Source organism: Panthera tigris, chromosome E2 (assembly GCF_018350195.1).
Source record: "Panthera tigris isolate Pti1 chromosome E2, P.tigris_Pti1_mat1.1, whole genome shotgun sequence".
Classification (NCBI taxonomy): Eukaryota; Metazoa; Chordata; class Mammalia; order Carnivora; family Felidae; genus Panthera; species Panthera tigris.
In genome coordinates, this window is record NC_056674.1 from 9,792,464 (window position 1) to 9,819,984 (window position 27,521).

The 27,521-nt window shown below is 55.7% G+C and overlaps 1 protein-coding gene across 4 annotated transcripts in view; it reads right to left on the reverse strand.

Moving 5' to 3' along the window:
* Positions 1–27,521, reverse strand: part of BICRA (BRD4 interacting chromatin remodeling complex associated protein) — an 82,502-nt gene that overhangs the window by 22,126 nt on the left and 32,855 nt on the right. For 3 of the 4 annotated variants that reach the window (XM_042970767.1, XM_042970769.1, XM_042970766.1), the window contains 3 exons: positions 3,228–3,327; positions 1,937–1,982; positions 1,801–1,843 (listed from right to left, as the gene is read on the reverse strand). In XM_042970767.1, the coding sequence (XP_042826701.1) occupies positions 1,801–1,843; positions 1,937–1,977 (84 nt within the window). In that variant the 5' untranslated portion in view covers positions 1,978–1,982; positions 3,228–3,327. Of the gene's footprint in view, positions 1–1,800; positions 1,844–1,936; positions 1,983–3,227; positions 3,328–18,401; positions 18,644–27,521 lie in introns of those variants that run through there. The other variant, XM_042970768.1, reaches the window with a different exon arrangement.

Consider the following 27,521-nt stretch of genomic DNA (forward strand, 5'->3'; position numbering starts at 1 on the left):
GCGTCAGCATCGCGGGACACTCTGCCTCCAGAAAAGAGGCCCCAAAGAAAGGGGCTTGGCGGCGTGTCTAAAACCCAAGGTGTCCCCGGCACGGAGTCCGAGGCTCTCCCGACGCGCCTGCCTTGAACTCTAGACTCCTGCCTCCGTGCCTCTGCCCAAGCTGAGCCCCGCCTTCAGCCTTCAACCCCAGCACATCCTTCAGGACCCGACGGACCCGCCACCTTCTCCCAACAACTACCCGTCTCTCCTTACTAAGTCACTCCGTTCTCTACGCGGCCCAAGTGCCCAGCGTGCCCCCCCCCCCCCCCCCCCCCACCATCTGGGCACCTAGCGCCCATGCCCAGCCTGACTCCGGGAGGGCAGGGACCTGATTCCCAAGGCGCATCTCTGAAACAGCACCTGACGTCCACGGAAGGGCCCACGGAATGTGCGTCCACGGCTGAGCCCCCCCAGTCTCTTTCCACGTGGATGTCTCTCCAGAACCCCGGGCGCCCAGCACCGCCAACGAGGGGCCCCCCTGCGCTCGTGGAATCTGCCCCCCCCGAACCCCCAGCCTCAGAAGACACAACCCACTCAAATCTAGGAGGCATTCGCACACTCTCCTCCTCAACGACTCCTCCACCAGCGGGTCTAGTCGGCTCTGCCTTCCAGACGGACCTCCAAAGCCAGCGCCCGGAGCCCCCCCCTTCAGTGCCCACCCCACGGCCCCGGCCATCCTCGCCGCCACGCCACAGTCGTCTGACGCTTCTCCTTCCAAGAGGTGGCGCTACATTCCCCTCCCTGTGATCGCGGGCCGGCTCAGTGACTCACTTCTCGCGAATACAGAGTGACTTCGGTGGTGAGATCATAAGAGGCACTGAGCTTCCTCCTGGCCCTGGCCCTTGGGTCACTCACTGTGGGGGAAGCCAGAGTGACACGTCCTGAGGACACTCCAGCTGTCCCTACAGGGAGGCCCATGTGCTGAGGAGCCAAGGCCTCTGGCCAACAGCCACAGAAACGCATCATCGTGGAAGCCCGTCCTCCAGCCCCGGACAAGCCTTCGGATGACAGCAGCCCCGGCCGACATCCTGACCGCGATCTCAGGAGAGACGCCCCCGTGCCAGGGGCACCCAGCGAAGCGGCTGCCCAAGTCCCGACCCTCAGGAACTGTGACAGCGCTAACAAACTTTAAGTCACTAAGCGTCGGGATAATTTGTTACACAGCCCCAGACAACCGATACGACTCCTCATGGCTCAGCCCGCTTCTACTTCCTGCTTTGCTCCAGGCCCCGCGTGACCTGTGACTTTTGTCCGCTCCAGTGTCCCCCCCCTACCAGTTTCCCCTTCAGTCCGGCCCCACCAGCCTTCTTTCTGTTCACTGACCGTAGCATGTTTTCCTGCATTTTTCTGCCTGCCCTTCTGCCCAGAGCAGCATGGGTGCCTCCCTCTGATCCTCCACTTTGGCCTTCAATGTCACCTCCCCGCCCACACTGAAGAAGCCCCCGCCTCCCCTGCACCCTCCCCCCCCCCCCCCCCCCCCCCCCCCCCCGCTTTGTTTGAAACCATTTTGTTGTGCAAGTGACATTCTTATTTTTATCCTGCTCTGCAGGGTGCGGTCAGTGACTGCTTTGTTTCCCCGAGGAAATGTGTACGGTGTGAGGGCAGGGATTTGCCACCTCCTCTGCTCTGGCCATGACCCCGGGGGCTCAGCTCACAGAAGGCGCGAGGCGGAGGTCTACTGAATTCGGGGCACAGGTCTCTCGGCCCCCCAGTTCCACAGCCCCCTACCCCGGGGAGGCCCCTCCCTGCCCCAGCACTCACCTTCTCGGATCCATGTAAGAAGTCATTGAGGGCCTGAGGGTCGCTGAAAGACAGAAGAGGAGAGACACTGAGGAGGTGAAGGGGAGGGAGACGGGAGGGGGGGCGACAGGGAGGGCAGGAGGAGGCCGTTACTCACCAAATCACGTCTAGTAAGCACCTCCCATCCTCATCATCCATCGCCACTGCACGGGGTGGGGCGGGAAGAGGGCAGGGGACACAAGGTTAGACGTCTGTGCGGCACGCCAGGACCCTCCCTTCAAGGACAGTTCCCTGGGCCCAACGTCCGTGGAAGGTCAGGGTGTCTGTTCCCTGGAGTCTACAGGTGTGGGTGGGGGCGGGGAGAGCCTTCCAGGAGCCCCCCCGCCCAGAGACGGCTGCCTTTTCCTCCTCCCCGACCTCTTGCCCGGCATCTGATGCCCCCGATGAGGACACTGACTGAGACTACGTGAGCCCTGATCGCATGTGGGCCTGCGCTGAGGCCTTCACACACACGTAACCCTTTCAATCCTCACGGTACCCCACGAGGGGGGGGGGGGGGGTCCTGCCATCCCCACCTCGCAGAGGAGTAACTGGGGACCCGGAGACCGTCATCCATTTCCCAGCCAGCAGGGGGCAGAGCCAGGCCTTGAACGCAGGGTCCGGCCCGGAGCAGGGTGTGGCTGGGGGGGGGGTCTGCCCTACGCGGGAACAGTCCCGAACCTCACCAAGGATGTGGTGACTGTCGTGGGTTCCCCTCCCCGCGACACACAGACACATAGAAAACCTCACGTGCGCCCCCAGCTGGTTAGAGCCCCTCCCCCATGACAGCATTCTGTGACCGCCACCCCCAACCATCACCCCAACTCCCAGGACCCCCCAAGCACTCCGGGGGCATAAAGAAGAGTCTCGGGAAGGGGCTTCTCATAGTTGGTTCGGGGCCTGAGAAGCCGGCAGGCACAGGCTCCCCCCAACACACAGCAATGACTGGCCGCGGGGACCGTCCCTGGAGGTCCTTCCCCGGCTCTCGCTGCCTTTCGCAGGGGTGACAACATGTTCTGTCCGGCTCCACATCCCAGCCCCACCAACGCTTCCTTCTTCCGGTGGCCGGCGAGCCCTGCCCTCCCCAACCAGCCCGGGGCAGGAGCTGGGGCAGGGAGTGGGGGGAAGCCCAGTCAGGGGACAGAAAGGCAGGACCTGCAAAGCATCTGGAGAAAAGGGGAAAGTGGGGAGAAGATCCCCACCTGCAGCTGGCAGGGAGGCAGGGGGATGGTCCAAATGACCCGGGGCAGGGGGGGGCGGGGGCGGTCCAAGGCCGGAGAGGGAGGGGCTAAGCCAGGCTCTGCCAGGAAGGAACTTCCCTCTCCGCCCAGGGGTCAAGGTGGGCCCAGGGAGGTGGAATCAGGGACACACGCCCCTCGGGGCACAAACCGGGACCCTCGGCCGGTTACCTGCGCTACAAACGAATCATGAAGGGAAGGAGGGGGTGTCCACTCCAGGTCTATGCGGGGCCCCGGCTGGGGACTTGGGGAGTGTCCTTTCGGGGGCCAGCTGTGGAGACAGAACGAGAGGGAGGCTGTGAGACAGAAAGCCAGGGACAGGGAGGGAGCTGCAGTGAGGAAGGAAGGGGTCAAACACAAGTTTAACAGCACGAGAGCCGACACCGGACGTTATCGTGCATGAGACGCGACACGGAGCGCGACGGCTGGCCATACGGTGTCACCTGAGCTGGGCACGAAGCTGGCACTTACATGACATAATTCACTGAGGCTTCGACCTGATCAAACAGTCGATTCTCGTTATCCGAGGCGCCTCCGTTCTGCACGGCCGCCTCGGGGACCCGGGGCGGCACTCGGTGCTAGGCCGGGGAGGGGGGGGGGCCAAGTGACCAGGGCAGAGCATCGGTATTGATCTGTGGGTTACACGTGTCGGCAGATACGGGATCGCGAATAACGAGCATCGAGAGCATCGACTGGAACGGCCGCGGGGAGGGGAGGGTGTCGGCCCGCCGCTGGTTTTAAGGGCTCTACCCACACGAGCCCATTTCACCTTTCCTTTTTGTTTCTTAATGTTTTTATTTTTTTTAATTCTTTTAAAAACCTTTTAAAAATTTTAAAGATTAAAAAAAAAATTTTTTTAAATCCCTCTTTATTTTCGAAAAAGAGAGAGAGACAGAGGGCAAGCGGGGGGAGGAAGAGAGAGAGGCGGGGAGACACAGAATCCGAAGGCTCCAGGCTCCGAGCTGTCGGCACACGGCCCGACGCGGGGCTCGAACCCACGAACCGTGAGATCGTGACCGGAGCCGAAGTCGGACGCTTCACCGACCGAGCCCCCCAGGCGCCCCCGGGATATACACTTTTATTAGCCCCATTCCACAGAGGGGGAAAGTGAGGCTCAGGCCCGTGATCTCTACTCCCAGGAGCCCTCAACTGGTCAGGGGCCAGGCCGGCTAAGAGTCCCCGCTCTTAGCCACCTATCCCGCGGATGGACGTTCCTCTCGTCAGGCTGTTTTCCTTTCAGAATCTGAAGCAACTATGGCAAAAATGTCAGAAGATGAAACTGCCAGCAGCCTGTTATCATTTCATGAATGCTTGGAATAGTTCAGATTCGAAACAGCGATAAAGGGAGGGGCGGGGAGGGGGGGAGAGGAGTGGTTGCACCCGGCCCTGGGGGAGGCCTAGGAAGCAATCGTCACAAGACCCAGGAACGTGGGATCCTGGGGTCCGTGTCCCACCTACATGCACCGCCTTGGCCTGGCGGTGTTCACAAGCACCCAGCTTCCCACTGGTTCCTTCCCTCCCCCCAGCCTGGACTTTCAGGTGTGGTCCCAGCTCCGCAAACCTCGGGCCAGCAGAACCGCACCCGGGAGCGCGAGTTTCCTGAACGGGACTCTCCAGACGGGGGGGGGGGGGGGGGGGGGGAGGGGGTCCGGGGGTGAATGTCCAGCGGGAGGCTCCTGACGTCTCGCCGAAAAACATTTTCAAGTTTCCTTATTGATTTTGAGAGACGGCGAGCGAGCAGGGGAGGGAGGAGCAGAGAGGACGGCGGGGGGGCGGGGGGGGGGGGGGGCGGAGAGTCTGAAGCAGGTTCCACGCCGTCAGCGCAGAGCCCGAGTCGGGGCTCGATCCCAGATCCCGGGAACAGCGAGATCGCGACCTGAGCCAAAACCAAGAGCCGGGCGCTTTAACCCACTGAGCCACCCAGACGCCCCAGGAGAATGTTTTCATCCGTGCGTCTTTATTCCGATGGTCACAGCAGAGAAAGGAACGGTGGGCGGGGGGGTGGGAGTTTTCGGCGAGAGGAAAACGTTCTGCGTTGGGGGATGCCAGTGAAGGTGCCGGTTAAGTGAGGGTTTAAACCGTAACGGCTCGGATCTGTGCGTGTATGCTCAAAACGTGTACATTTTACCTTAAGAAGCTGTAAAAAAAAAAAAGAAAAAGAAAAAGAAAAGAAAAGAAAAGAAAGAAATCAACACCAGTAGTGGTAGCGGGGCGGGGGAGAGGCCAGACACGTGCGGCAGGACGGGTGGGAGCTGGTAAGGCCGCGTGATGGGTACCCAGGGGCTTCGGGTGCTGGTCGCTGGCCATTCTGGGGAGTTTCCACATTAAGAGGAAAACAGCAGGCCAGCGATCAGCTCCGCACCTCTGCCTCCCCCGTCTCCCATCGGCCTGAAGCCAAGAGACGCGGCGTGAAAGGACAGATCCCCGCTCCGCCGTGCGTGGGCTGGGCGACACCGGGCGGGTGACCTCACCTCTCTGCACCTCGATGTGTTCCTGGGCCAAAAGCGTATAATCACAGTCCCTGTGTCTCCTCTGCTGGTGGAGAGTCTCTGAGGACAGGGCCCGGGCTGTGGTGCGCACACAGCAGGCACTGGGATCGATACTGCCCTTGATGTCGCTATTTTGTGAGCCCTGCCAAGCGCGGCCGGCTGATGAGAAAAGGTCAGCCCTGACCCTGCCTCCTGTCCCCCATGGTCTCACACTGATTCCCAGGACCTTCCCTGGATCTAGAAGCCCGGGTTCCCGGCCAGCCTGTGTGCCCCGCGACCAGTTACTCATCCCCCCCTCCCCACCCCCCCGTGCCTCAGTTTCCCCACCAGGCCGAGGGGGCTAACGGCACGTCCCCCGCCACGGGATCGTTACGCACGAACACCTTCAGTCCTCACGTGTGCCAAAGTGTTTCGCAAGCATTCAACTGCCGCTGTGGACATGACCCGGTGTGGCAACCCCCCAAAGCTTTCCGGCCAGTCAGGTTGGGGAAAAAAGTCCCCAAGCTCCAGCTTTTCCACCAGGTGCCAGCTGCCGCGTGAGCACCGCGGGAGGAAGGCTGTATACGTCACCAGCTTCCGTGATGGGTCATGCACACGGTCCTACTTAAGCCGCCAGGCAGCACGTCTCCTCGCATCCTTCCAAGGCCAGCTTCACGCCCATTTCTCAGATGAGATAAATGAGGCCAAACGGAGTGGTTATGGAGAAGCCACGGCCATCACGGCCAAAGAAACGTGCCCACGCGGGGCTAACCAGGTACCCTGCAGCCCTTCGCCCAAGCAGGCAGAAGGAGGCTTGAAGGACACAAATGAGGGGCGCTTGGGTGGCTCAGTCCGTCGAGCGTCCGACTTTGGCTCAGGTCACGATCTCCCGGTTCGTGGGTTCGAGCCCCGCGACAGCTCGGAGCCCGGAGCCTGCTTCGGATTCGGTGTCTCCCTCTCTCTCTGCCCCTCCCCGCTCACACCATGTCTGTCTCTCTCAAAAATAAACAACCATTAAAAAAACTCTTAAATAGGGGCGCCTGGGTGGCGCAGTCGGTTAAGCGTCCGACTTCAGCCAGGTCACGATCTCGCGGTCCGTGAGTTCGAGCCCCGCGTCAGGCTCTGGGCTGATGGCTCGGAGCCTGGAGCCTGTTTCCGATTCTGTGTCTCCCTCTCTCTCTGCCCCTCCCCCGCTCACGTTCTGTCTCTCTCTGTCCCAAAAATAAATAAAAAACGTTGAAAAAAAAAAAATTAAAAAAAAAAAAAAAAAAACTCTTAAATGTTTAAAAAAGGGCACAAACGAAGCCACCAGCCGTTGAAAGAGACAGAATTTGAACAGTGCCCGGATATCCGACAATATTAAGAAACTGTGATTAACGTTCTGGGGGCAACAACGGCCTCGTGTTTTGTTCCTTTCCTTGGAGTCCTTATCTTTTATTTTTTTTTTATTTAAAAAAAATTTTTTTTTTTTAACGTTTATTTATTTTTGAGACAGAGAGAGGCAGAGCATGAATGGGGGAGGGTCAGAGAGAGAGGGAGACACAGAATCCGAAACAGGCTCCAGGCTGTGAGCTGTCCGCATAGAGCCGGACGCGGGGCTCGAACTCACATACCGCGAGATCATGACCTGAGCCGAAGTTGCACGCCCAACTGACTGAGCCACCCAGGCGCCCCAAAAAATTCTTATTTATTTATTTTGAGAGAGAGAGAGAGAGTGAGTGCGGGACGGGCAGAGAGAGAGGAAGAGAGAGCATCCCAAGCAGGCTCCTTGCTGTTAGCACACAGCCTGATGTGGGGCTCGAACTCATGAAAACCATAAGACCATGACCGGGGCTGAAACCGAGAGTCGGATGCTTATCCGACCGAACCAACCGGGCGCCCCTAGATTTTTTTTTTTTTTTAATTTTTAATGTTTATTTATTTTTGAGAGACAGAGACACAGAGCACGAGTAGGGGAGGGGCAGAGAGAGAGGGAGACACAGAATCCGAAGCAGGCTCCGGGCTCCGAGCCATCAGCCCGGAGCCCGACGCGGGGCTCGAACTCACGGACCGCGAGATCGTGACCTGAGCCGAAGTCGGACGCTTAACCGACTGCGCCACCCAGGCGCCCCTGGCCACCCATGTTACCATTATTCACCAGCGCGGGAGCAACTCAAGTGGCCATCGACAGGCCATCAACCGTCATTCAGGAAGGGAGTTCTGACCCAGGCTTCGATGTGGCTGGCCCCTGAGGACATCATGCGGAGTGAAACGAGCCAGTCGCGGAAAGACACGCGCTGCAGGATTCCACATGTAACGCACCCCGAGCCAGAGGGCGGGACGGCGGCTGCCAGGGGCTGGGGAGAAGGGGGAACGGGGAGCTAGTGCTTTGCGGGGGCAGAGTTTCAGTTGCGCAAGATGAAGAGCTCGGGCGACGGACGGCGGTGACGGTCGCACAACAGTGTGACCGCACTCATGCCGTGGAACTGCACACTTGGGAATGGCCGAGGGGGGAGGGCGTCTGGCTGGCTCAGTCAGAAGAGCACGCGACTCTTGATCTCAGGGTGGCGAGTTCAAGCTCCACGCTGGGGGTCGAGACTCCTTAATACGTTTTTAAAAAGTGGGGACGGGAGTCAATTTTACGTTATACGTAGTTTACCATGATTAAAAAAAAACAAAAAAAAGAGGGGCGCCTGGGTGGCTCAGTCGGTTAAGCGGCCGACTTCGGCTCAGGTCACGATCTCGCGGTCCGTGAGTTCGAGCCCCGCGTCGGGCTCTGTGCCGACAGCTCAGAGCCTGGAGCCTGTTTCAGACTCTGTGTCTCCCTCTCTCTCTGACCCTCCCTGTTCATGTTCTGTCTCTGTCTCAAAAATAAATAAACGTTAAAAAAATTTTTTTTTAATAAAAAAAATAATTAAAAAAAAGAAAATTAAGAAAAATAAAGGACAACCGGGGCACCTGGTGGCTCAGTCGGTTATGCGGCTGACTTCGGCCCAGGTCACGATCTCGCGGTCCGCGGGTTCGAGCCCCGCGTCGGGCTCTGTGCTGACGGCTCGGAGCCCGGAGCCTGCTTCGGATTCTGCGTCTCCCTCTTTCTCTCTGCCCCTCCCCACGCTCGCACTCTGTCTCTTAATCAAAAACAAATAAGCATTAAAAAATAAATACAAATTAAAAATGGGTAAGGTAGCCAATTGTATGTTATGTGTCTTTTACTGTGGTTAAAAAAAAAAAAAGAATTAAAAAAACCCCAGACAATCGGGACACCTGGTGGCTTAGTTCATTAAGCGTCTGACTCTTGATTTTGGCTCAGGTCATGATCTCATGGTGTATGAGATCGAGCCTCACGTGGGGCTCTAAGCCGACAGCACGGAACCTGCTTGGGATTGTCTCTCTCCTGTCTCAGAATAAAACAACTTTTTTTTCTAAAAGGACAATGAGGACTATCAAAGATTTTTGAAAAAACCTTTTTTTAATTTTAATTTCATTTTAGAGAGAGAGTGAGTGAGTGAGTGGGGGAGAAGGGCAGAGAGGGAATCTTTTTTTTTTTTTTTTTTTTTTTTAAATTTTTGAGAGACACAGCGTGAGTAGGGGAGGGGCAGAGAGAGGGGAGACACAGAATCCGAAGCAGGCTCCAGACTCCGAGCCGTCAGCGCAGAGCCCGATGCGGGGCTCGAACCCACGGACCGTGAGATCAGGACCTGAGCCGAAGTCGGACGCTTAACCGACTGAGCCACCCAGGCGGCCGGGGAAAGAAGGAGAATCTTAAGCACACTCCACACTCAGCACGGAGCCCAACACAGGGCTCGATCCCACGACCCTGAGATCACGACCCGAGCCGCAAGGAGGACTCGGACGCTTAGCGGACTGAGCCTCCCAGGCGCCCCTAACGTTTCCTTTCGATCACATTTGCCTCTTGCCAGGCGCTCAACAGCCACACGCAGCCGGTGGCCGCCGGCTGCGGGGCAGCGCAGATCGAGGCCATTTCCATCGCGGGCAGGGGCTGGTCTGGCCAGAGTGGCGGAAACCTGGAGACTGACCAGGTTGGCTGAAGAGGAGGGGGCCCACCTTCTGCCCTGGTCTCTACTCGGTGCACGCGCGACGTTTTCCGCGGTGAGAAACGTTTGCTGAAAAACATCCTTTAATCCCAAGTATCGCATGACTGTCTGTCTGATCGTTCATTGTGTTTTCTTGCCTGTGGGATGCCGGTGCCCGCACAGGGGGGGCTCGGTAAATATTCGCGGAAGGAATCAATGACCGTGCGGAACGAGAGAAGACAAACCCATTTACTCGTTCAGAGCAGCCTAGTACAAAGGGCACCCCTGAAGCTCTGTGCGTCCAGCACGGGGATACCCTCATCGCGGGATACCCTAAGGAGCAAAAGCAGACCCGATCCTTGACCCTGGGACACGTGTCCAGCGGTGGCATCGAATCCTCCCCCCGCCTCAACAGCAAGCATACTCAAAAGCTTTTAAAAAAGTGACTGGGGGCGGGGGGCCACAATTAATGCACAAAGTTGCCAACCCAAAGTCCACACTGGAATGGATGCCCCGTGTTCCCTCAGAGCAGACGCTTTAAGAGCCACCGCGTGGCTCTGCCCGAGTCCCACGACAAAGGGGGCACACGGAGCCACAGCCGCCCCACGAGAGGCGCCGCCCCACAAACTCAGCCGAGGCCGAGTGCCTCCCCAGCATCAGGTCTCGTGCTAACAGCATATCCACGGAACCCTCCGGGTCACCGGGAAGGCGGGAAGAAAAATGCTGCCTTGCGGGTCACCAGCTCAGGAAACCGGGACCCGAGAGGGGTCAGGACACTGGCCCCCCCCCCCCCCAACCGCAAGGCCGGGGGCCCGAACTCGAACTCAGACCCCGTGATTCTGGAGCCCTCATTCTTCGCCACCCGCGCGCTATAAAAAGCAGGAAAAGCCAGGAGCTCAAGAGAGCAGCTCAAGGGAGCAGCCGACGGCCCAGCAGGACCCGGAATTGAAAGCCTCCGCGGAGCTCCAGACGACGACGGGCGGATTCTCACCTCCCAGGGTGAACGTCAGTAGCCGCCCCGCCCGGGATAGTGACAGGTAACAAAAGTGAAAGCGTACAGAATTGTATCCTTTGCCCCAGGAAGGAGAGAAGCCGGTGCAGCAAAGCCCCCGCTGGCAATGGCGTTTTGCAAACACCACTTCCCCAGCCCTCCCTCCGCCTTACTCACAGAAGCCCTGATGCTGTTCAGAGTCACGCTTGCCAGCTCCAAGATGTAAACAAAGACTGTTTTGAGTCAGTCTTTTTCAAACTATGGGTCACGCCTTGGAGGGTTGTGAAATCAAATTAGCAGGTTGTGACCAGGATTTTTTTTTTTTTTTGGGGGGGTGGGGGGTAATGGTTATAGAGGAAAATGGAACGGAACAGACTAGAAAATATTAAAAAGGCACCAGGCACGGGTAAAGCGTTAAATATCGGTGTGTGAGATCGCTTTCCATTACGTGCGTCCGTCCGTGGACACATTTCCTCCGCTGGGCTGCGGTCAAGGTGGCTTGAAGATAATTGGGCTAGGGGCGCCCGGGGGGCTCGGTCGGTTGAGCGTCCGACTCTTGATTTCGGCTCAGGTCATGGTCTCACGGTTCGTGGGATGGAGCCCTGGGCTGACGGCGCGGAGCCTGCTTGGGATTCTCTCTGCCCCTCCCCCGCTCGCGTTCGACCCCTTTCTCTCTCTCAAAAGAAGGAAAACGTTAAAATAAAATAATTAGACTGAATCAGTGGCACCCCTACCCCCTGTATCGTTCGCTTCCCTAGGCTTCTTGGCAGCTAGGGTAGCCACGGTTCTGCACTCACTCACGGTTCTGTACCCTTTGGACGGTTCTGCAAACAGGAAAAGCCAAAGGGTACCGCCGGGTTCTGCTCAATGAGACATTTTGGGGAAGACCGTGGGCTGTTTGGGGGGAAGTTTTTCTTCCAGAATATAAAGACAGAGGTCCCCTAGGGAGACAATCTCTTTGCACCCCACTTCCAGCTTTGAATACAGCTGAGATGCCTGGGGCTGTTGCAGCCATTTTGCAACAATGAGGCAACACACCTAAGGCAGGTAGGCACGCCGGCGGAGGATAGCGGTTGGGAGGACAGAAGAAGACTGGGTTCTCGGCAACTCCTCATGGACCGCCTGCCTCCAGACTTCGTAATCCTTACAGCTCAACCCACCACCACGGTTCCCATTATCTGCAGCGGAACGCAACCTGATCATCTAGCTCGCATCTCCAGGTATCCTGGCGACCCGTCTCAAGGACTCTCTCGGCCTTGTGGGTCAAGGGCATCACAGCAAAATGGAAGAGGACTGGTAGAAGGGGGAGCTGAGAAAAGGGTCACTGGGGTTGACTGCAAACGTGGCCAGAAATTGGTCCCCCTGGTCCCGTATGCTTTGCAGCTCCTCCTACCAAGAGATGGGGTCTGTCGCTCCACACCTTGAACTTGGGCTGGCCTTTTGACTCGCGCTGGCCAACGGGATGGAGCACGAGTGATGGTGTGCCTTTCTGAGCCTACATCTCAAGAAACCTGGCACACTTGCGCCCTCTGCCCAGCGGCCGTGGGAAGAAGCCTGGGCTAGCCCGCGGGGGGACAAGAGTCACATGCCCATCTCCTGCATTGGCCCAGCTCACGCCCGGTCGAGCCCTAGGAGCACAGCCACCTAGGGGACCCACCGGTGACCACAGACACAGAGGCAAGTATTTTGAGAGAGAGAGAGTGTGTGTGAGCAGGGGCGGGGCGGAGAGAGGGAGAGGGAGAATCCCAAGCAGGCTCTGCACGGTCAGCTCAGAGCCTGATGCGGGGCTCGATCTCACGAACCCCAAGATCATGACCTGAGCCGACATCGAGGAGAGGTGGACACGCAACCGACCGAGCCAGCCGCCCAGGCGCCCCGACGTGGCTTTAAGCCACCGCGGCATATCACGTTTCCCGAAAACGGCCACGACAGCGTCACTGATCTCCCCAGATCCCCCCCCCAGGGCCACCCTCCCATCCCCCTCAGATCGAAAAGAGCTTGTGCGACCACTTCAACCAGGACGGCACGACAGAAACGCGGCTGACTTCCCAGGCGGGGTCACGGAAAGCGATTGGGTTTCTGCCTGGTCCACGGGGACATCTACCCGGAAGCCCTAAGCCACACAGCCCGCCCCAGGGACTAAGGACCCGCCTGGACCTCACGCCTCTGACTCCACCCAAGTCTCACCCACTCCACCTCCCTACCCCTCCCCGGCTCTCTCCTCCCCTCCGCGGCCACCGTCCCTGCCCACACGCAGACCCCCACCATTTCTCGTCACCTAACCGTCCACCCGGCCTGCTCGCTCACGGCCGGCTGCACCCGTCGTTAATAAAATACTCAAACGCTTCCTCAGTGACTGGCAAATATACATGCGGCCTGAGCCCCCGGCGCTGGCCGCTCAGGACCTCGTGAGACGCCCCCCAGGACCCAGCGACCACGGGGTCACACCTGGTCCAACAGGGAGCCCCCGTGACCACCTTTCCACACCACAGCAGGCACCACGTAATCCGTGCCAACGTCCCCCCGGCTTGCCACGCATTTTGAACACAGTGAAACCTTGGTCTGCAAGCACAGTGACTTCCGGAAGCGTGCTTGTAATCCAAAGCATTGGTGCTATCAAAGCGAACTTCCAGAACCGTCGGCTCAGTTGTGATCCGGTGACGTGTGACGGCACAGGGACCGCTCGTCAGCGCCAGGCCTCCCTTGTTTCTCAAGTTGAAACTTACTGGAAATGTTTGCTCGTCCCCGTGGGGCACTCGCGGGGCACGTTAACTCGCGGTCCAAGGTTTTACTGCATCGTTGTGTCCACTCACTCGTTCACAAGAGTCACTCAACATCTCCACTTTTTTTTTTATTAAAGTTTATTTATTTATTTATTTATTTTAATTTTTTTTTCAACGTTTTTTATTTATTTTTGGGACAGAGAGAGACAGAGCATGAACGGGGGAGGGGCAGAGAGAGAGGGAGACACAGAATCGGAAACAGGCTCCAGGCTCCGAGCCGTCAGCCCAGAGCCTGACGCGGGGCTCGAACTCACGGACCGCGAGATCGTGACCTGGCTGAAGTCGGACGCTTAACCGACTGCGCCACCCAGGCGCCCCTATTAAAGTTTATTTTTGAGAGAGAGAGAGAGAGAGAGAGAGAGAGAGAGAGAGAGACAGCGTGAGTGGGGGAAGGGCAGAGAGAGAATCCCAAGCAGGCTCCGCGCCGTCAGCGCAGAGCCTGAGGCGGGGATCGAACCCCCCAAAACCGCGAGCCAAAACCAAGAGGCAGACGCTTAACCAACCGAGCCGCGGCGCTGGCATACGGGATGTGGGCGCGGGTCCACCGGTAAAAACATCAATCAAGCCACACACAAAAATGACGATATAAAGCCTGCCTCCTAGTGGCCAGGGTCCCCTGGCCTCTGGCCCCTCTGTGCCAGCTCCCTTCGCACTGGCCACGAGCCTGACCCGCCCAAGCCCAAGGCGCACCCCTGCTTAGGCGCCTCCCTCAGACCGGTGTTTGGAAATCCAGGCACTGGAGGTGGGCGGGGTCTGTCCCCTCTGCCCCCGGCTGCCCCTACGTCCTGCCTCCTCCTCTTCAGCACCAAAGCCAAGGTTGGGAGAGCACCTCCCAAGCACTCCACCTACGACACTCCATTCCGACAACAATCCTTTGTAGTAGGTGCTATGATCCTCGTATCCGCTTCGTAGCTGGGGAAACTGAGGCAGACAGGAGGGTTAGGTGACTTGCCCAAGGTCACTAGGTCCGCAGAGCCGGGATCTGAACCTAGGCCGACAGGCTCCCAAGCCCACGGGAGCTACGTGATGGTGCCAGCCCGGCTAGCTGCCTCCCCCCACCCCCGCATCCCAACCCCAGGGAGTAGACTTCCTCCAACGCCCTTACCGCTCCCACCTTCCTCCAGTGACCCACTTGGGCCCCCTCCCCCTTACGCCGTCCTGAAACATAGAACCCTCAAGTTCATTTCCCGCACACTTGGGTCTAACGGGCCGATTGAGTGATGAGTTCCCACAGTGGACCCGACGTAAGGCAACGTCGAGAGGCTGCCCTCTTACGGTTTTTTCCCAAGTATCTGTAGTGCCCTGCAGGGTGGTTCCCCCCCAGAGACAGGTCTACGACCCAGGGTCCGTAACCACGGTCTTCCCTATTCAGAATGAGGGTCTTGGCAGACGTAACGAAGGACCTTGAGATGAGATCCTCCTACGGCAGCCGGGTGAGCCCCAAATCCGATGACCTTCTCACAGACAAAAGGTTAAGACACGGAAGCCGGAGGCTCAAAAGAAATCTTCTTCCCTAGAGCTTTCAGGAGGCACAACTTTTGAGTACCCTGGTGGGTACTTGATTTCGGACGCGTGGCCTCCCGAACTGTGAGAGAATCAATTTCTGGTATTTCAAGCCACCACGTTTGTGGGATTTGCCAGCGCAGCCGCAGGAAAACTAACACAGCGCGTACATTTTAAGGTAGACGCGTCCGGTCCATACCGGGTATGCGATACATGTACACAAACCACCACGGACGGTTGCACAGGTTGTTGACTACACAAAGGAATCGAGTCTTGCGGACAAGCGGGGCCTCAAATCCCAGCGGAGGCTCTGCTCATGCCAGTGAGACCCAGAGAAGGGCAACATCCACCTGGAGGAAGGACTCTGTTCTAATTCACACAAAGGAGACGAGGGGACTGTGCCCTCCCAGAGGAGGCAACTCCTTCAATTCCACTGGAAGGCCCAGTAAGAGCTAGCTCGGCCCTGGATGTGTAGCCACTGGCACGCTGTGTCTATTTCGAAGCCAAAAAAGGGAAAACAGGGAAAAAATGTTGATTCCTCGCCCACTCCCACCCCTTTGGGGAAGAGAGAGAGAGAAAAGCGACGTGGACAGCAGCTAAAACCTACACAATCTTTATTTCCGTGACCTTCCGAGTTCTAAAATCACGGAATTAGTTGCACAACATAAAAGCGGGCCCTGTAAAACTTGCATTGCTCAGAAAGCAACTGGTGTCTATGTTTTGTGCATCACCCCCCCCCCCCAAAAACTTTCTGCCGCTCACCGCCGTCCTACATGCGGCTGTAAAGCTTCAGGTTTGACAAGGTTTCACATTGTTTCTTTTAAAAACTTTTCTTTCATGTTTATTTATTTTTGAGAGATAGAGTGCGAGAGGGGGAAGGGCAGAGAGAGAGAGAGGGAGACACAGCATCCGAAGCAGGCTCCAGGCTCCGAGCCGACAGCACAGAGCCCGACGCGGGGCTCGAACCCACGAACCGTGAGATCGTGACCTGAGCCGAAGTCAGAGGCTCAACCGACCGAGCCACCCAGGCGCCCCTCACATTTTTCCTTACAGCTGGTTTATAAAACGTGGAGGAAACTCCAAGGAGTGAAAATGGCAAGGGGGTGGGGGGGAAGGAACCAAAGGAATAGCAAGGTCGACGGGACACAGGACCTCCCACAGCATCGAGCAACAGGGAAGCCTTCAAGGTCAGGACCAAGCGCCAAGAAGCAAAGGGGAAACAAGGTTCTGACGACACGGCACATGCTTTAGACCCCTGGTTCCTCAACTTGAACACGCACCGCAGAATCACATGAAGGGCTTGTATTTATTTATTTAAAAAAAAATTTTTTTAGCGTTTATTTATTTTTGAGACAGAGACAGAGCACGAACAGGGGAGGGTCAGAGAGAGAGGGAGACACAGAGTCTGAAACAGGCTCCAGGTTCTGAGCTGTCAGCACAGAGCCCGACGCGGGGCTCGAACTCACGGACCACGAGATCGTGACCTGAGCTGAAGTCAGACGCTTAGCCGACTAAGCCACCCAGGCGCCCCACATGAAGGGCTTTTAAAGTAAGGACTGGATTTCACAGTCTGAAGGTCTGGGGTGGGGCCCGGGAATGTGCATTTCCAATCAGCTCCCAGGGACCAGGCTTGGAGAACCACCGCTCTAGGGGTTTCTGTGTCTTAAGTTCTCCTTCCAGGGCTTTTGCCCTCATACTGAACACAAGCCACCAGTTCCTAGGCAGTGACGAGGTGGCCTCACAGGTCAACAGGGCTAAAGAAGTCGCCCATTATCCAAAGCTACTCCCAGCCTGACTTCTTGGTCAACAGAACCTGCATTTGGTTTCATTCAACAACGTATCCACCCAAGAGGATGAGTCATAATGAGTGTAGGCCTTTGCCCCTGGGTCAGAAACTTCTTTCCTCGGCCTCCTTGGCGGTTAACTTGTGGGCCCGGGAAAGATTTTTACATTTGGTTAAAAAGAGCCCCACGCTGGGAAGATTACTTGTCCCTGCTCCTGCTTCCTGCTTGAAAAACTGATGTGAAGCGGATGACAATGGCCGGTGCTGCAGCAGCTATTTTGTCCACCCGAGGGGGAAGGTCCAAAGAATCAGAACGCAGCGGCCTGGTACTATTGAGTTGGCCCAAATCCCTGTAACGGCCTTCTATTAGACAGCTTACCCCAGAAGAAGATGAAAAGCCTGGGGAAACTTCACGTTAAACACAGACCTACTCTATGGCCCCGCCATTCCGCTCAGAGTGAAAAGACTGTGTACGAAAACACTCTGGCAAAAATTTTCACAGCAGCCTTATTCACAGAAGCCCCAGGCTGGAAACAGCACAGATGTATCCTGACTGGTAAATGGATAAACTGTGTTACAGCCACACAGTGCGATACAGCTCAACAATTAAAGGGAATACAGGGGCGCCCGGGTGGCTCAGTCGGCTGAGCGTCCAACTCTTGATTTCGGTTGAGGTCATGATCCCAGGGTCGCGGGATCGAGCCCTGCCTTGGGTTCTGTGTTGAGTGTGGAGCCTGCGTGACATTTTCCCTCTCCCTCTGCCCCTCTTGCCTGCTTGTGTGCTCTCTCTCTGTCTCTGCAAACAAACAAACAAACAAAAAACCCTAAAAATAAAAGGGATGGGGCGCCTGGGCAGCTCAGCGGGTTACATGTCCGACTCTGGCTCAGGTCACTATCTCCCGGTTCATGGGTTCGAGCCCCGCGACAGCTCGGAGCCCGGAGCCTGCTTCGGATTCTGGGTCTCCCTCTCTCTCTCTCTGCCCCTCCCCTGCTCGCGCTCTGTCTCTCTCTCAAAACTAAACATTAAAAAACTAAATAATAAAAAAAAGTAAAGAGAATACACTCCTGATTCTTGCAACAATACAGACACATTTCAAATGCATCATGGTGAGCCAAGGAAGCCAGACACAGAAGGCTATACCCACTACAGTACGATCCCCTTTTTCACAAGTGAAACCAGTGGGAAGAAATCAGAGGTGGGGTTGCCTCAAGGGGGCAGGCAGAGGGACAGAAGGAGGGGATTCTTGGTTTGTTTTAAACCTTTTTTTAATGTTTATTTTTGAGAGAGAGAAAGAGAGACAGAGCATGAGCAGGGGAGAGGCAGAGAGAGAGGGAGACACAGAATCTGACCCACAGCACAGAGCCTGACAAAGGGCTCGAACTCACGAACCAGGAGACCCTGACCTGAGCCGAAGCCAGACGCTTAACCGACTGAGCCACCCAGGCACCCTAAGAGGGGAATCTCCTGCGACGACTGGAATGTTCTGGATCTGGGTAACGGCCACACGGGTAATCTTTGTCAAAACTCATCAGGCTGCGTGCCCTTCGGATTGGTGCATTTTGTGGTACGTAAATTATATCCCAGTAAAGCACAGCTAGCGTGGAAAAAAAAACAAAAACAAAAACAAAACAAAAAAACGCCCGTACAATCGATTCTTGTTACTCATGGTAGTTCCGTTCTGTAAAGTTACCCCGATCCGCTGAACTGGGAAATCCCAAACTATTGCTCTCGGGGGGGGGGAAATACAGGGTTAGGTCCCTGTGAGCCTCTGGTCACATTTTCATCAACTCGTCAATACGTAACCTTGTTTGGTGTGCGTCTCGTAGTGTATCTTGCCGATTCGTCCACGATAGACTCGCAGCTGACAGTCGGGAGCCCGGGGCAGCCCTTTAAACACAAGCCTTGGGGGGCGTTTTTAAACGGTGACCTCACCGCCGACCGGCACGCTGATGTGAAAATCGTGGCACTAAATATGAGACCAGGAAAAGGGTACTTGTTTGGAGTACGGGAGCTGAAACAAGAAGGCAGAGTATTTGCTTTTTCGATCTCAACGAGGGACGGGCACACAGCGAGACTCGAATTCCACTCCCCCCACCTGCTCTGCGCAGGTCTGCAAATGAACTTGACGGTGCGTGTGGGGACTACAGACTGGGGGGTTCCGAGGATCTCCTTGCTTTGTAACGGCAAGTAGGGGAAGTCACAAATATGGCATCTGTACCTCATGAGGATCGACTGTATGGGGCGGTCTCTCTCGAGATTGTAACCTTTCCTCTTTACTGGCAGTTTCACTTATGGCCATTTCACTCCTGTATCAATTTCACGGAAGTAGTTACATACGTGGGGGCGATGTGTGCTTATCCCAGCAAGATACTGGAAACAAGCCACTGGCCATCGGTAGAAAATAGGTTGAACCAATTACGGTCCACCTAAACAGGGGAAGACGTTTGTTTTCATTAAAACACATTTTTTTTTTTAATTTATTTTTGAGAGAGAGAGAGCGCGTGTGGCCGGGGAGGCGCAGAGAAAGAGGGAGACACAGAATCGGAAGCAGGCTCCAGGCTCTGAGCTGTCGGCACAGAGCCCGACTTGGGGCTTGAACCCACAGACCGTGAGATCACGACCCGAGCCCAAGTCAGATGCTCAACCGACTGAGCCACCCAGGCGTCCCGGGGAAGACATTTGTTTATAAAAAAAAAAATTGTGTCGGAAAAAATATGAATATTATTTAAGCCATCACTGGTCAGGTAATGTGATATGTAACCAAATGCACACAGACCAAAGGTTACTCCGTGGTAAAGGGAAGCTCTGGGAATTGAACCCAGATTTCGTGGACGCCAAAGCCTTGGACGGCTTTCCAAGACGCCCCACTGCCTCATTTCTCATGTCCAGGAAAACTGAGCATCTGTTTCCCACCGAAATGCTTTTCTTCTTGAATTCAAGGGCCGCCTTTGCAATTTATCGTTCGAGTGGGGGTGTCTTCCGGAACTAGCTAATTCTGATGGCTCCAAGATACCACGCTTCCCCGTTTCTTTAAAAAAAAAAATTTTTTTTTAATGTTTATTTATTTTTGAGAGAGAGACAGAGACAGAGCGTGCACAAGGGAGGGGTAGAGAAAGAGGGAGACACAGAATCCAAAGCAGGCTCCAGGCTCCGAGCTGTCAGCAGAGCCCGATGGGGACTCGAACCCACGAACCACGAGATCATGACCTGAGCCGAAGTCAGACGCTCAGCCGAATGAGCCACCCAGCCACTCCCTCTGCCTGTGTTTTTAGTAAACCCCCACCCTTTTCTGGGTTTTGCAACCAGCATTGTCCTCTAAACCCGTACATGAGCACTGCCTGGAGGGCTGTGGGGGAGTCGCTAACTGCCTTCCTGCTTCCTCTCTGGCTCCTTCGAAGCTCAGTTCCCCACTCAGTGGCCAAAAGCGATTCCGTTTTATTTAAGGTTGTGTCGTTCTCAGCCGTGCTGGGGAGGCAGTGACGAAGACAACAGACATCCCTGATCTCTGGGAAGTAACGTGCTGCTGGCAGGAGTAAACCACAGGGACACAGAACACAGTGCAGAATGGACAATGGCAAGGACAGAGGAGAAAGGTGGCGAGGCAAGGGGGTGGGAAGGACGGGGGAGGCATTTTTAGCTGAAGTGGTCAGCATGGCCTCACGGATGAGAGGAGTCTGAGCAGACGTGCAGGAGATAAGAATAGGAGCGATGTGGATACAGGGGGAAAGGCATCCGAGGCAGAAGGTACAGCAGGTGCAAAGGCCGTGGGGTGGAAATGTGCTGGACGTGCTTGAGCAACAGTAAGGAGGCGAAAAAGGGTCGAAGAGGCAAGGTCAAGGGCCAGGTGACGTGGCATCTGGGGGTGGCGAGATGAGGTCCTGGGCTTTTATTCTGAAGGAGCCCAAGAGATGGGAAGGATCTCAACAGAGTGGGCTGTGCTCTAACGGGTTTTCACAGGATCTTCCTGGCTGCCGAGTGGATTGCAGGAGGCGAGGACTGGGGCAGGGAGCCCAGAGACGAGGCGTCAGTGGCAGGGGAAGAAACGAAACCTGTTTGGATTCTGGATAGGATGGGAGAGCGGCAGGCCTACCCATCGACTGCTCAGGGGGTGGCTGGGAAAGAGCGGGATCAAGGGCCCCCCAGAACCTGAGAGGGACAGGAGGGCACAGCGCTAACAGAGGGCAGCCAGGCAGGATGCGCAAACACGCCGTTCTACAAGCTCTCTTCTTTGATGTAGCACCTTCTTCAGTGAAGGCATTTCCTCTAAGGTGTTCTGATGGCCCCAAAGCTACTAATTCCTGGATTAACACACCCGACCCAGGACAAGGCAGGGAGGGCTGCTCGGAGCCTCAGAGAGAAAGAAAGGGCTGGAGTAGGGCATCGAGGCCAGAGATGTGCCGTATCTCCAAGCCTTCCTCTTCCAGAAATGCCTTCTGTATCTTGGTTCAGAATCCCCCCAAATCCACAGTTTCTAAGTTGACATCTGACTTTGAATCTGTTAACTATCCTGGGGTATACGGTGTGAGGCAGGGATCCAAATTCATCTCTTTCCCATATGGATGACTTTTTTTTTTTTTTTTTGACCCCAGCTCCATTTACTGAGTCTCTCCTTTCCCCGACCAGTGGCCACCACAGTCACATACGACATACATGTCCATACATGCCTGGCTCTCGTCCTGGGCTCTCTGTTCTGTTCTGTTGGTACAGCATCAATTTCTGTTTATTCTCTGACCTCAGAGATCAGATTCAGCTGGATAGGTCACCAATATATAGATTAATGCTTGGCGAAGGTGACGGGCACTCAGGGAAGTGAGGTGTCTCAGGGACGGGCACAGGTTCCCCAAAGCAGAAAGCGTGATGTTCCTTAGTCTGACGATACGTTCCCGAGTAAGTTGACTTACGTATCACACTGTCGACTTTTAACTAAACTGATCCTCATAATAGAGACGGAGGGCACGAAAAGGGGCTCAAAAAGAAAGCAAAAGATTAAAGAAATAAAGTACAGACACAAAAGCTCACATATCGGATGTTTCCATTTATACTAAATTAGATGGAGGTGATGGTCGCAGAACGTGTACGTACGTATCTTATAATAAACGGATAGCATTGAAAAAGAACATGGACTTTGGCGGGGGTGCTTGGATGGCTCAGTCGGTTAAGCATCCGACTCCGGATCTCAGCTCAGGTCGTGATCTCGAAGTGCGTGAGATCGAGCCCCGTGTCGGGCTCTGTGCTGACAGTGCAGTGACTGCTTGGGATTCTCTGTCTCCCTCTCTCTCTCTCTCAAAACAAATAAAAATAAACTTAAAAAAAAAGGGGGGGGCATGGACTTTGGAACCACACCTCCCGTATTCAAATCTCACCTCTGCCACTTAGTTGACGTATCACCTCGGGGCAATCACAACAATCTCCTCGTGCCTCAGTTTCCTTCTCTGTAAAATGGGATTACAAGTTGCGTCCACCCCACAGAGTTTTGAGCATTGAAATGAGCTGGTCCACGCAAATATATCTACATGTAGTCACATGCTTCCGGGTTTTAGAGCCAGGACTATAGAATCAAAACTCTCGTGTCCTCAGCCACACAATCAAGGTCAACCTCACCAGTAATAAATCAAGTTGACCGTCCGTACCTTTAATATGACGTGGCGAGAAGGGTACTTGACCACTGTAGTCTTCCTTCCCCGAACCCTGACTGCCAGTCTCGTCATGAGAAAAGCAGCAGACAACCCCCAAGGGAGGCACATTCTCTAAAACACTCCTCAACTGGTACTCCTCAAAACCAACAAGGTCATCCAAAGTACGGAAAGTCTGAGAAACTATCGTAACCAATGGGAGCCTAAGAAGACGTAACGAACGTAATGTAGTTTCATTCCGTTCACGGGATCCTGTTCCGATCTTGGAACAGAAAGTGGACGTTAGGGAAAAACGAGGGAAATCTGAACAAATTCTGTAGTCGGCTGACGGCAACGTAGCGTGCCCGTTTCTTGGTTGTGCAAATATCCCGTGGTGATGTCGGAAGTTAACATCAGGGAAAACCAGTTAAAATCAGGTGTGGGTATACGAAAACGCTATTTGAGTTTTGCAACTCTTCTACAAATCTAAAATTCTTCGCAGCTAAAAAAGTTCACGGGTGCCTGGGTGGCTCCGTCGGTTAAGCGTCCGACTTCGTCTCAGGTCACGAGCTCGCGGTTTGTCGGGATCGAGCCCCGCATCGGGCTCTGGGCTGACGGCTCCGAGCCTGGAGCCTGCTTCGGATTCTGTGTCTCCCTCTCTCTCTGCCCCTCCCCTGCTCAAGCTCTCTCTAAAATAAATGTTTAAAAAAATTTTTTTTTTTAAGAAAATAGAAAAGTTCATTCTAAAAACAAAAATCCTCAACGGTCTTCCATGAACCTACGAGCGCTGTGGGCACAGCTCTGGCCGCGTGCCCGAGCCGGCCCTCTGAGGGTCTGCTTGAAGGCACAGTCACACGGGGATCTGCCTGTCCCATAAAGTTCCCAAGCAAGGCCGGGCAACCCTTGGCCTTCCTGCGTGGCCTTCCCAGCTTCTGTCCCCTCTGTCCCCCGATCCCACCCTTGTTCTCCCACAACCTCACCCCCCACACAGCAGCGGAAACCCAGCCGGCCGGCGTCCCTCCTCAGCTCAGAGCCCTCCTGTGGCTCGTGCCTCCCTCGGCAAAAGCCCGAGACCTCGGCCCAGCCCAGCGGGCCCTGCAGCATCTAGCCGCTGGTTCCTCTCTGTCGCTGTCTCCCACCCTCTGTCCCTCATCCACTCCCCTCCGGCCACACCAGCCTCCTCAAGACTGCTCTAACACAACAGGCACACGTCTCCCTCAGGACCTTTGCACAAGCTGCTCCCTGTCGGGCCTGCCTTTGCCCGTACCTCTTTTTCTCTACTGTCGCCAGGTCAGGGGGACTCCACCAGACTCTGTCTACAACCGCAGCCCCTACCCACCCCCCCACCCCCACCCCCGGCACGTCCACCTCCTTGCTTTGTTTTCTTTCACCCTGCTGATTCCCATCGGACATGCCCATGCCGTAAATGTGATTTATCTTATCTACCGCCTGTCTCCGCCAGGAGGAGGTGAGCACCAGGTCTGTTTTGTTCGCTTCCTGTAAACAATGGGTGAATGGCCGAAGGGGGCCGTTCTCAGTGGCCACGGCAGGTGCTGAACAGCGTAGGCGCCTGACCCACCACTGACTGGGGCCGGGGGAGGGAATGGTGGGGACCCGCGCACAGCCTGGCCAGAGACCCGTGGGGATTGAGCACACAAAGCCGGTCAGCGGTGGGGGGGTGGGGGGCGGGGACAGGAGTGAGGTGGGGCGGAGATGCGGGAGGGCAGGCGACACGAAGAGGGACAGAAGGTGGGCGCATCTCCACAGGTCATTGCAGGACACCTCGCGAACGGACCCCGGAGGCAGATTAACCCAGTCGGTCTACACCCGTGGTCCCTGCCCACTCAGCACGGGGAGGAAGGCGGCCCAAACTGCGTGAATGTGCAAAACACCCCCTAGGGGGCGACACCACCCATGTTGGTCCTGCCAAGCCCAACAGGACAGCCTCACACTGGGGGCGAGGACAGGACCCCCAGGCACTGCCTCCACATCTGTACTGACCACATGGACGGCCGGTGCCCGGGCATCACGGCAGAGAACATTTCTCAAGCCTACAGAGTGAGCGTTAAAGAGCTAAAACCGGCAGGAGGGACCAGAATGATGGCTTTTCACTCCTCATCCAGGCAGGATTCTAGAACATGTGATGTGGGACACACACGCGTCGAGAAGGGAGGGGAGCCTGCGGATAAGTTCCACCTGGCATCACAGGGAGCCTGGGCTTACTCCCCGTGTCGTTCCAGCCTTATGAATAACGGGCAGATGTGGACCAAAGGGCACGTTCTAGAATGTTCACAGCGCCCCCGAACTGGAAACAACCCAGATGCCCCATCAACGGGAGAACGCGCGAACACGTCTGGGGTACAGCCACACAATGGAATATAACACAGCAGTGAAAAGGGAACCCGTGACCTATCGCCCCGTGGAACAATCTCAGAAACGTGACGCAAAGTGAAAGAAAACACCGTCGCGGGATTTCCTACGTAAGGTACAAACCCGGGCGAGGGTAATCTGCGGAGTTATAATCGGGCTGGCGGCTCCCGGTGGGGGTGGGGGAGAGGTTGGGAAGGGCATGAGAATCCTCGGGAAGGAAGACACGTTTGTCATCTGGGAGGGCAGCTGGTTACGCGAGGGTGTCCAACGTGCGCAAATCCATCCAGCTTCAGATGTGCGCGCTTTTCTTTTTTTTCTTTTCTTTTTTTTTTTAACATTGTATTTATTTTTGAGACAGAGAGAGAGAGAGAGCATGAACAGGGGAGGGGCGGAGAGAGAGGGAGACACAGAATCCGAACCAGGTTCCGGGCTCTGAGCCATCAGCACAGAGCCCCACGCGGGGCTCGAACTCACGGACCGTGAGATCATGACCTGAGCCGAAGTCGGACGCTCAACCGACGGAGCCACCCAGGCGCCCCTGTGCGCGCTTTTCTGCACAATTCAACAAAAAGATCCCCCAAAGGGGAAGAAAACACCCTCGCGCCCTCATCTACACCCCCCTGCCACCCGCCCCAGAACGTAAAACGGTGCGATGCTGTCCAACAGTTCGTCAAAACGTCAAACGTAGGGCCACCCTGCGATTCCACCCCCGGCAGGTGCTCGGGACAAATGAGAACACACGTCCGCGTAAAAACCTGAGCGCAAACGTCCGAGGCAGCATCCTCCGTCCCAGCCCCGAGGGTGGTTAACGCCCAACTGCTCACCAGCTGATGAAGGGGAGAAATGAAAGGTGGTACATCCCCACGGGGGAATATCATTTAGCGGTAAAACGGGACCCACGTCCGCCCCGCGCCACAACACGCGTGCAACTGAGAAAACATCCAGCCACGTGGGAGAAGCCAGACTCGCGAGGCCGCCTCTTTCATGCTTCCGCTTCTGTGCCACGTCCAGAATAGATACATCCATGGAGACAGGAACTAGATCAGCGGTTGCCAGGCGCTGGGCAGTCGCGAGGAACAGGAAGATCGCTAAGGGGTTTAGGGCTTCTTTTTCGGGTGATGAGAATGTTCTCAGGTTGATGCTGGTAACGGTCACACAGGTCGGCAAATGGACTATAAGCCACAGGACTGCGTGAGTTTCATGGCGTGTGGATTTTAGCTCAAGAAAGCTGTTCTGTTCTCTTTGTTATTATTTTATTTCATGTCATAGAGAGCGCGCAGAGTGGGGGGCAGAGGGACAGGAGGAAAGAGGGAGAATCTCAAGCAGGCTCCACGATGGGTGCGGAGCCCGACGCAGGGCTCGATCCCATGACCCTGGGATCATGACCTGAGCTGAGATCAAGAGTCGGACGCTCAACCGACGGAGTCCCCCCTCCCCCCCCCCCCCCGCCAGGCGCCCCAACAAAGCTGTTTTGCAAAAGTATCTATGGGGCAGGTGTGGGCAAAAGGGTCAAGAGGTACAAATCTCCGGTCACAAAATAAGTCATAGGGATACCATAGAGAGCACGGTGACTATAATCAATGATACTGTGTTGCATATCTGAAAGTTGCCAGGACGGCAAATCTTAAAAGTTCTCAGAGCAAGAGGACAAACGTCTTTATGTCTGGTGACGAACACTGACTACACATAGGTGATCATTTCTCAGCGCGGACAGATACTGAATCGTTACATTGTATACTGGAAACTTGTGAAATATACCTCAATATAGAAAAAGAAAACGTAACCGAGTACAAGAGCATTTGTGGGACTTGTATTTCACAACCAAAACAAGGAAAAGGAGGGGGGCCCGGCTGGCTCAGTCGGTCAAGCATCTGACTTCAGCTCAGGTCACGATCCCGCGGCCCGTGAGTTCGAGCCCCGCGTCAGGCTCCGTGCGGACGGCTCTGAGCCCCCCGGAGCCTGCTTCGGGTTCTGCGTCTCTCTCTCTCTCTCTCTCTCTCTCTCTCTCTCTCTCTCTCCCCTTCCCCCGCTGATACTCTGTCTCTCCCTCTCAAAACAAATAAACATAAAAAAACTTTTTTTTTAATTTAAAACAAATTTTTAAAAAAAGAAAGGAAAAGTAGTGAATCCGTACTGACTGCGTCGAGGTTCTTGTCTAGACCATTTTATACGATGAAAACTGAGCACACCCCAGGTCACTGAACAGGTCTGCCTGGAAGGCGGGCTCTCAGCTGTCACACAGCTGGGTCCACCCAAGACCCCGCTCTACTCCCAGGGGGGCGCAGGAGGAACCAACATGGGGGTGCCTGGGACAGACCTCTGACCTTGTGTCTCTGCTGCGGCCAATGCCTCCTTCTGCTTTGCTGAGTCATTCATTCTTTCACTCAAAATTAATATGTATTTCCCGGACCCACATTATTATGCCTGAATTTCTTCAGCATTCTATCCGCTGGTCTCTCTGCCCTCCCCCCTCCCCCCCCGGGATCCGGCGAGAACCTGAGTCAGCTCACGCCCCACCTCTGCTGAGAACCCTCGGGTTGCTGTCTCACTCAAGTCCTCACTGGGGCCCACGAGGCCCCTGAAGGTCCGCCACTGTGACCTCTGCCCTCACCCCTGGCCCTCTCCCCCTGCTTGCTCAGCTCCAGCTACGTGGGTCTCCTCAACATTCTTCAAACACAGCAGGCAGCGACCTGCCCCAGGGCCTTTGCACTGGCTCTTCCCTCTGCCTGGACCGCTCTTCCCCCAATACCCACACAGCCTGGCCCCTGATCTCCCTCAGGTCTCTACGCAAATGTCAACCTCTGTGACCTCACCTTCCCTGACCAATCTATTTAAAAGCGCGGCCCAACCCCCTGCACCCTGATCTCTCTTATCCTGCTTTATCTTTGTTGGGAACACTTGCTGACATCTGACATAGTAAATATTTTACTGGCTTATCTTG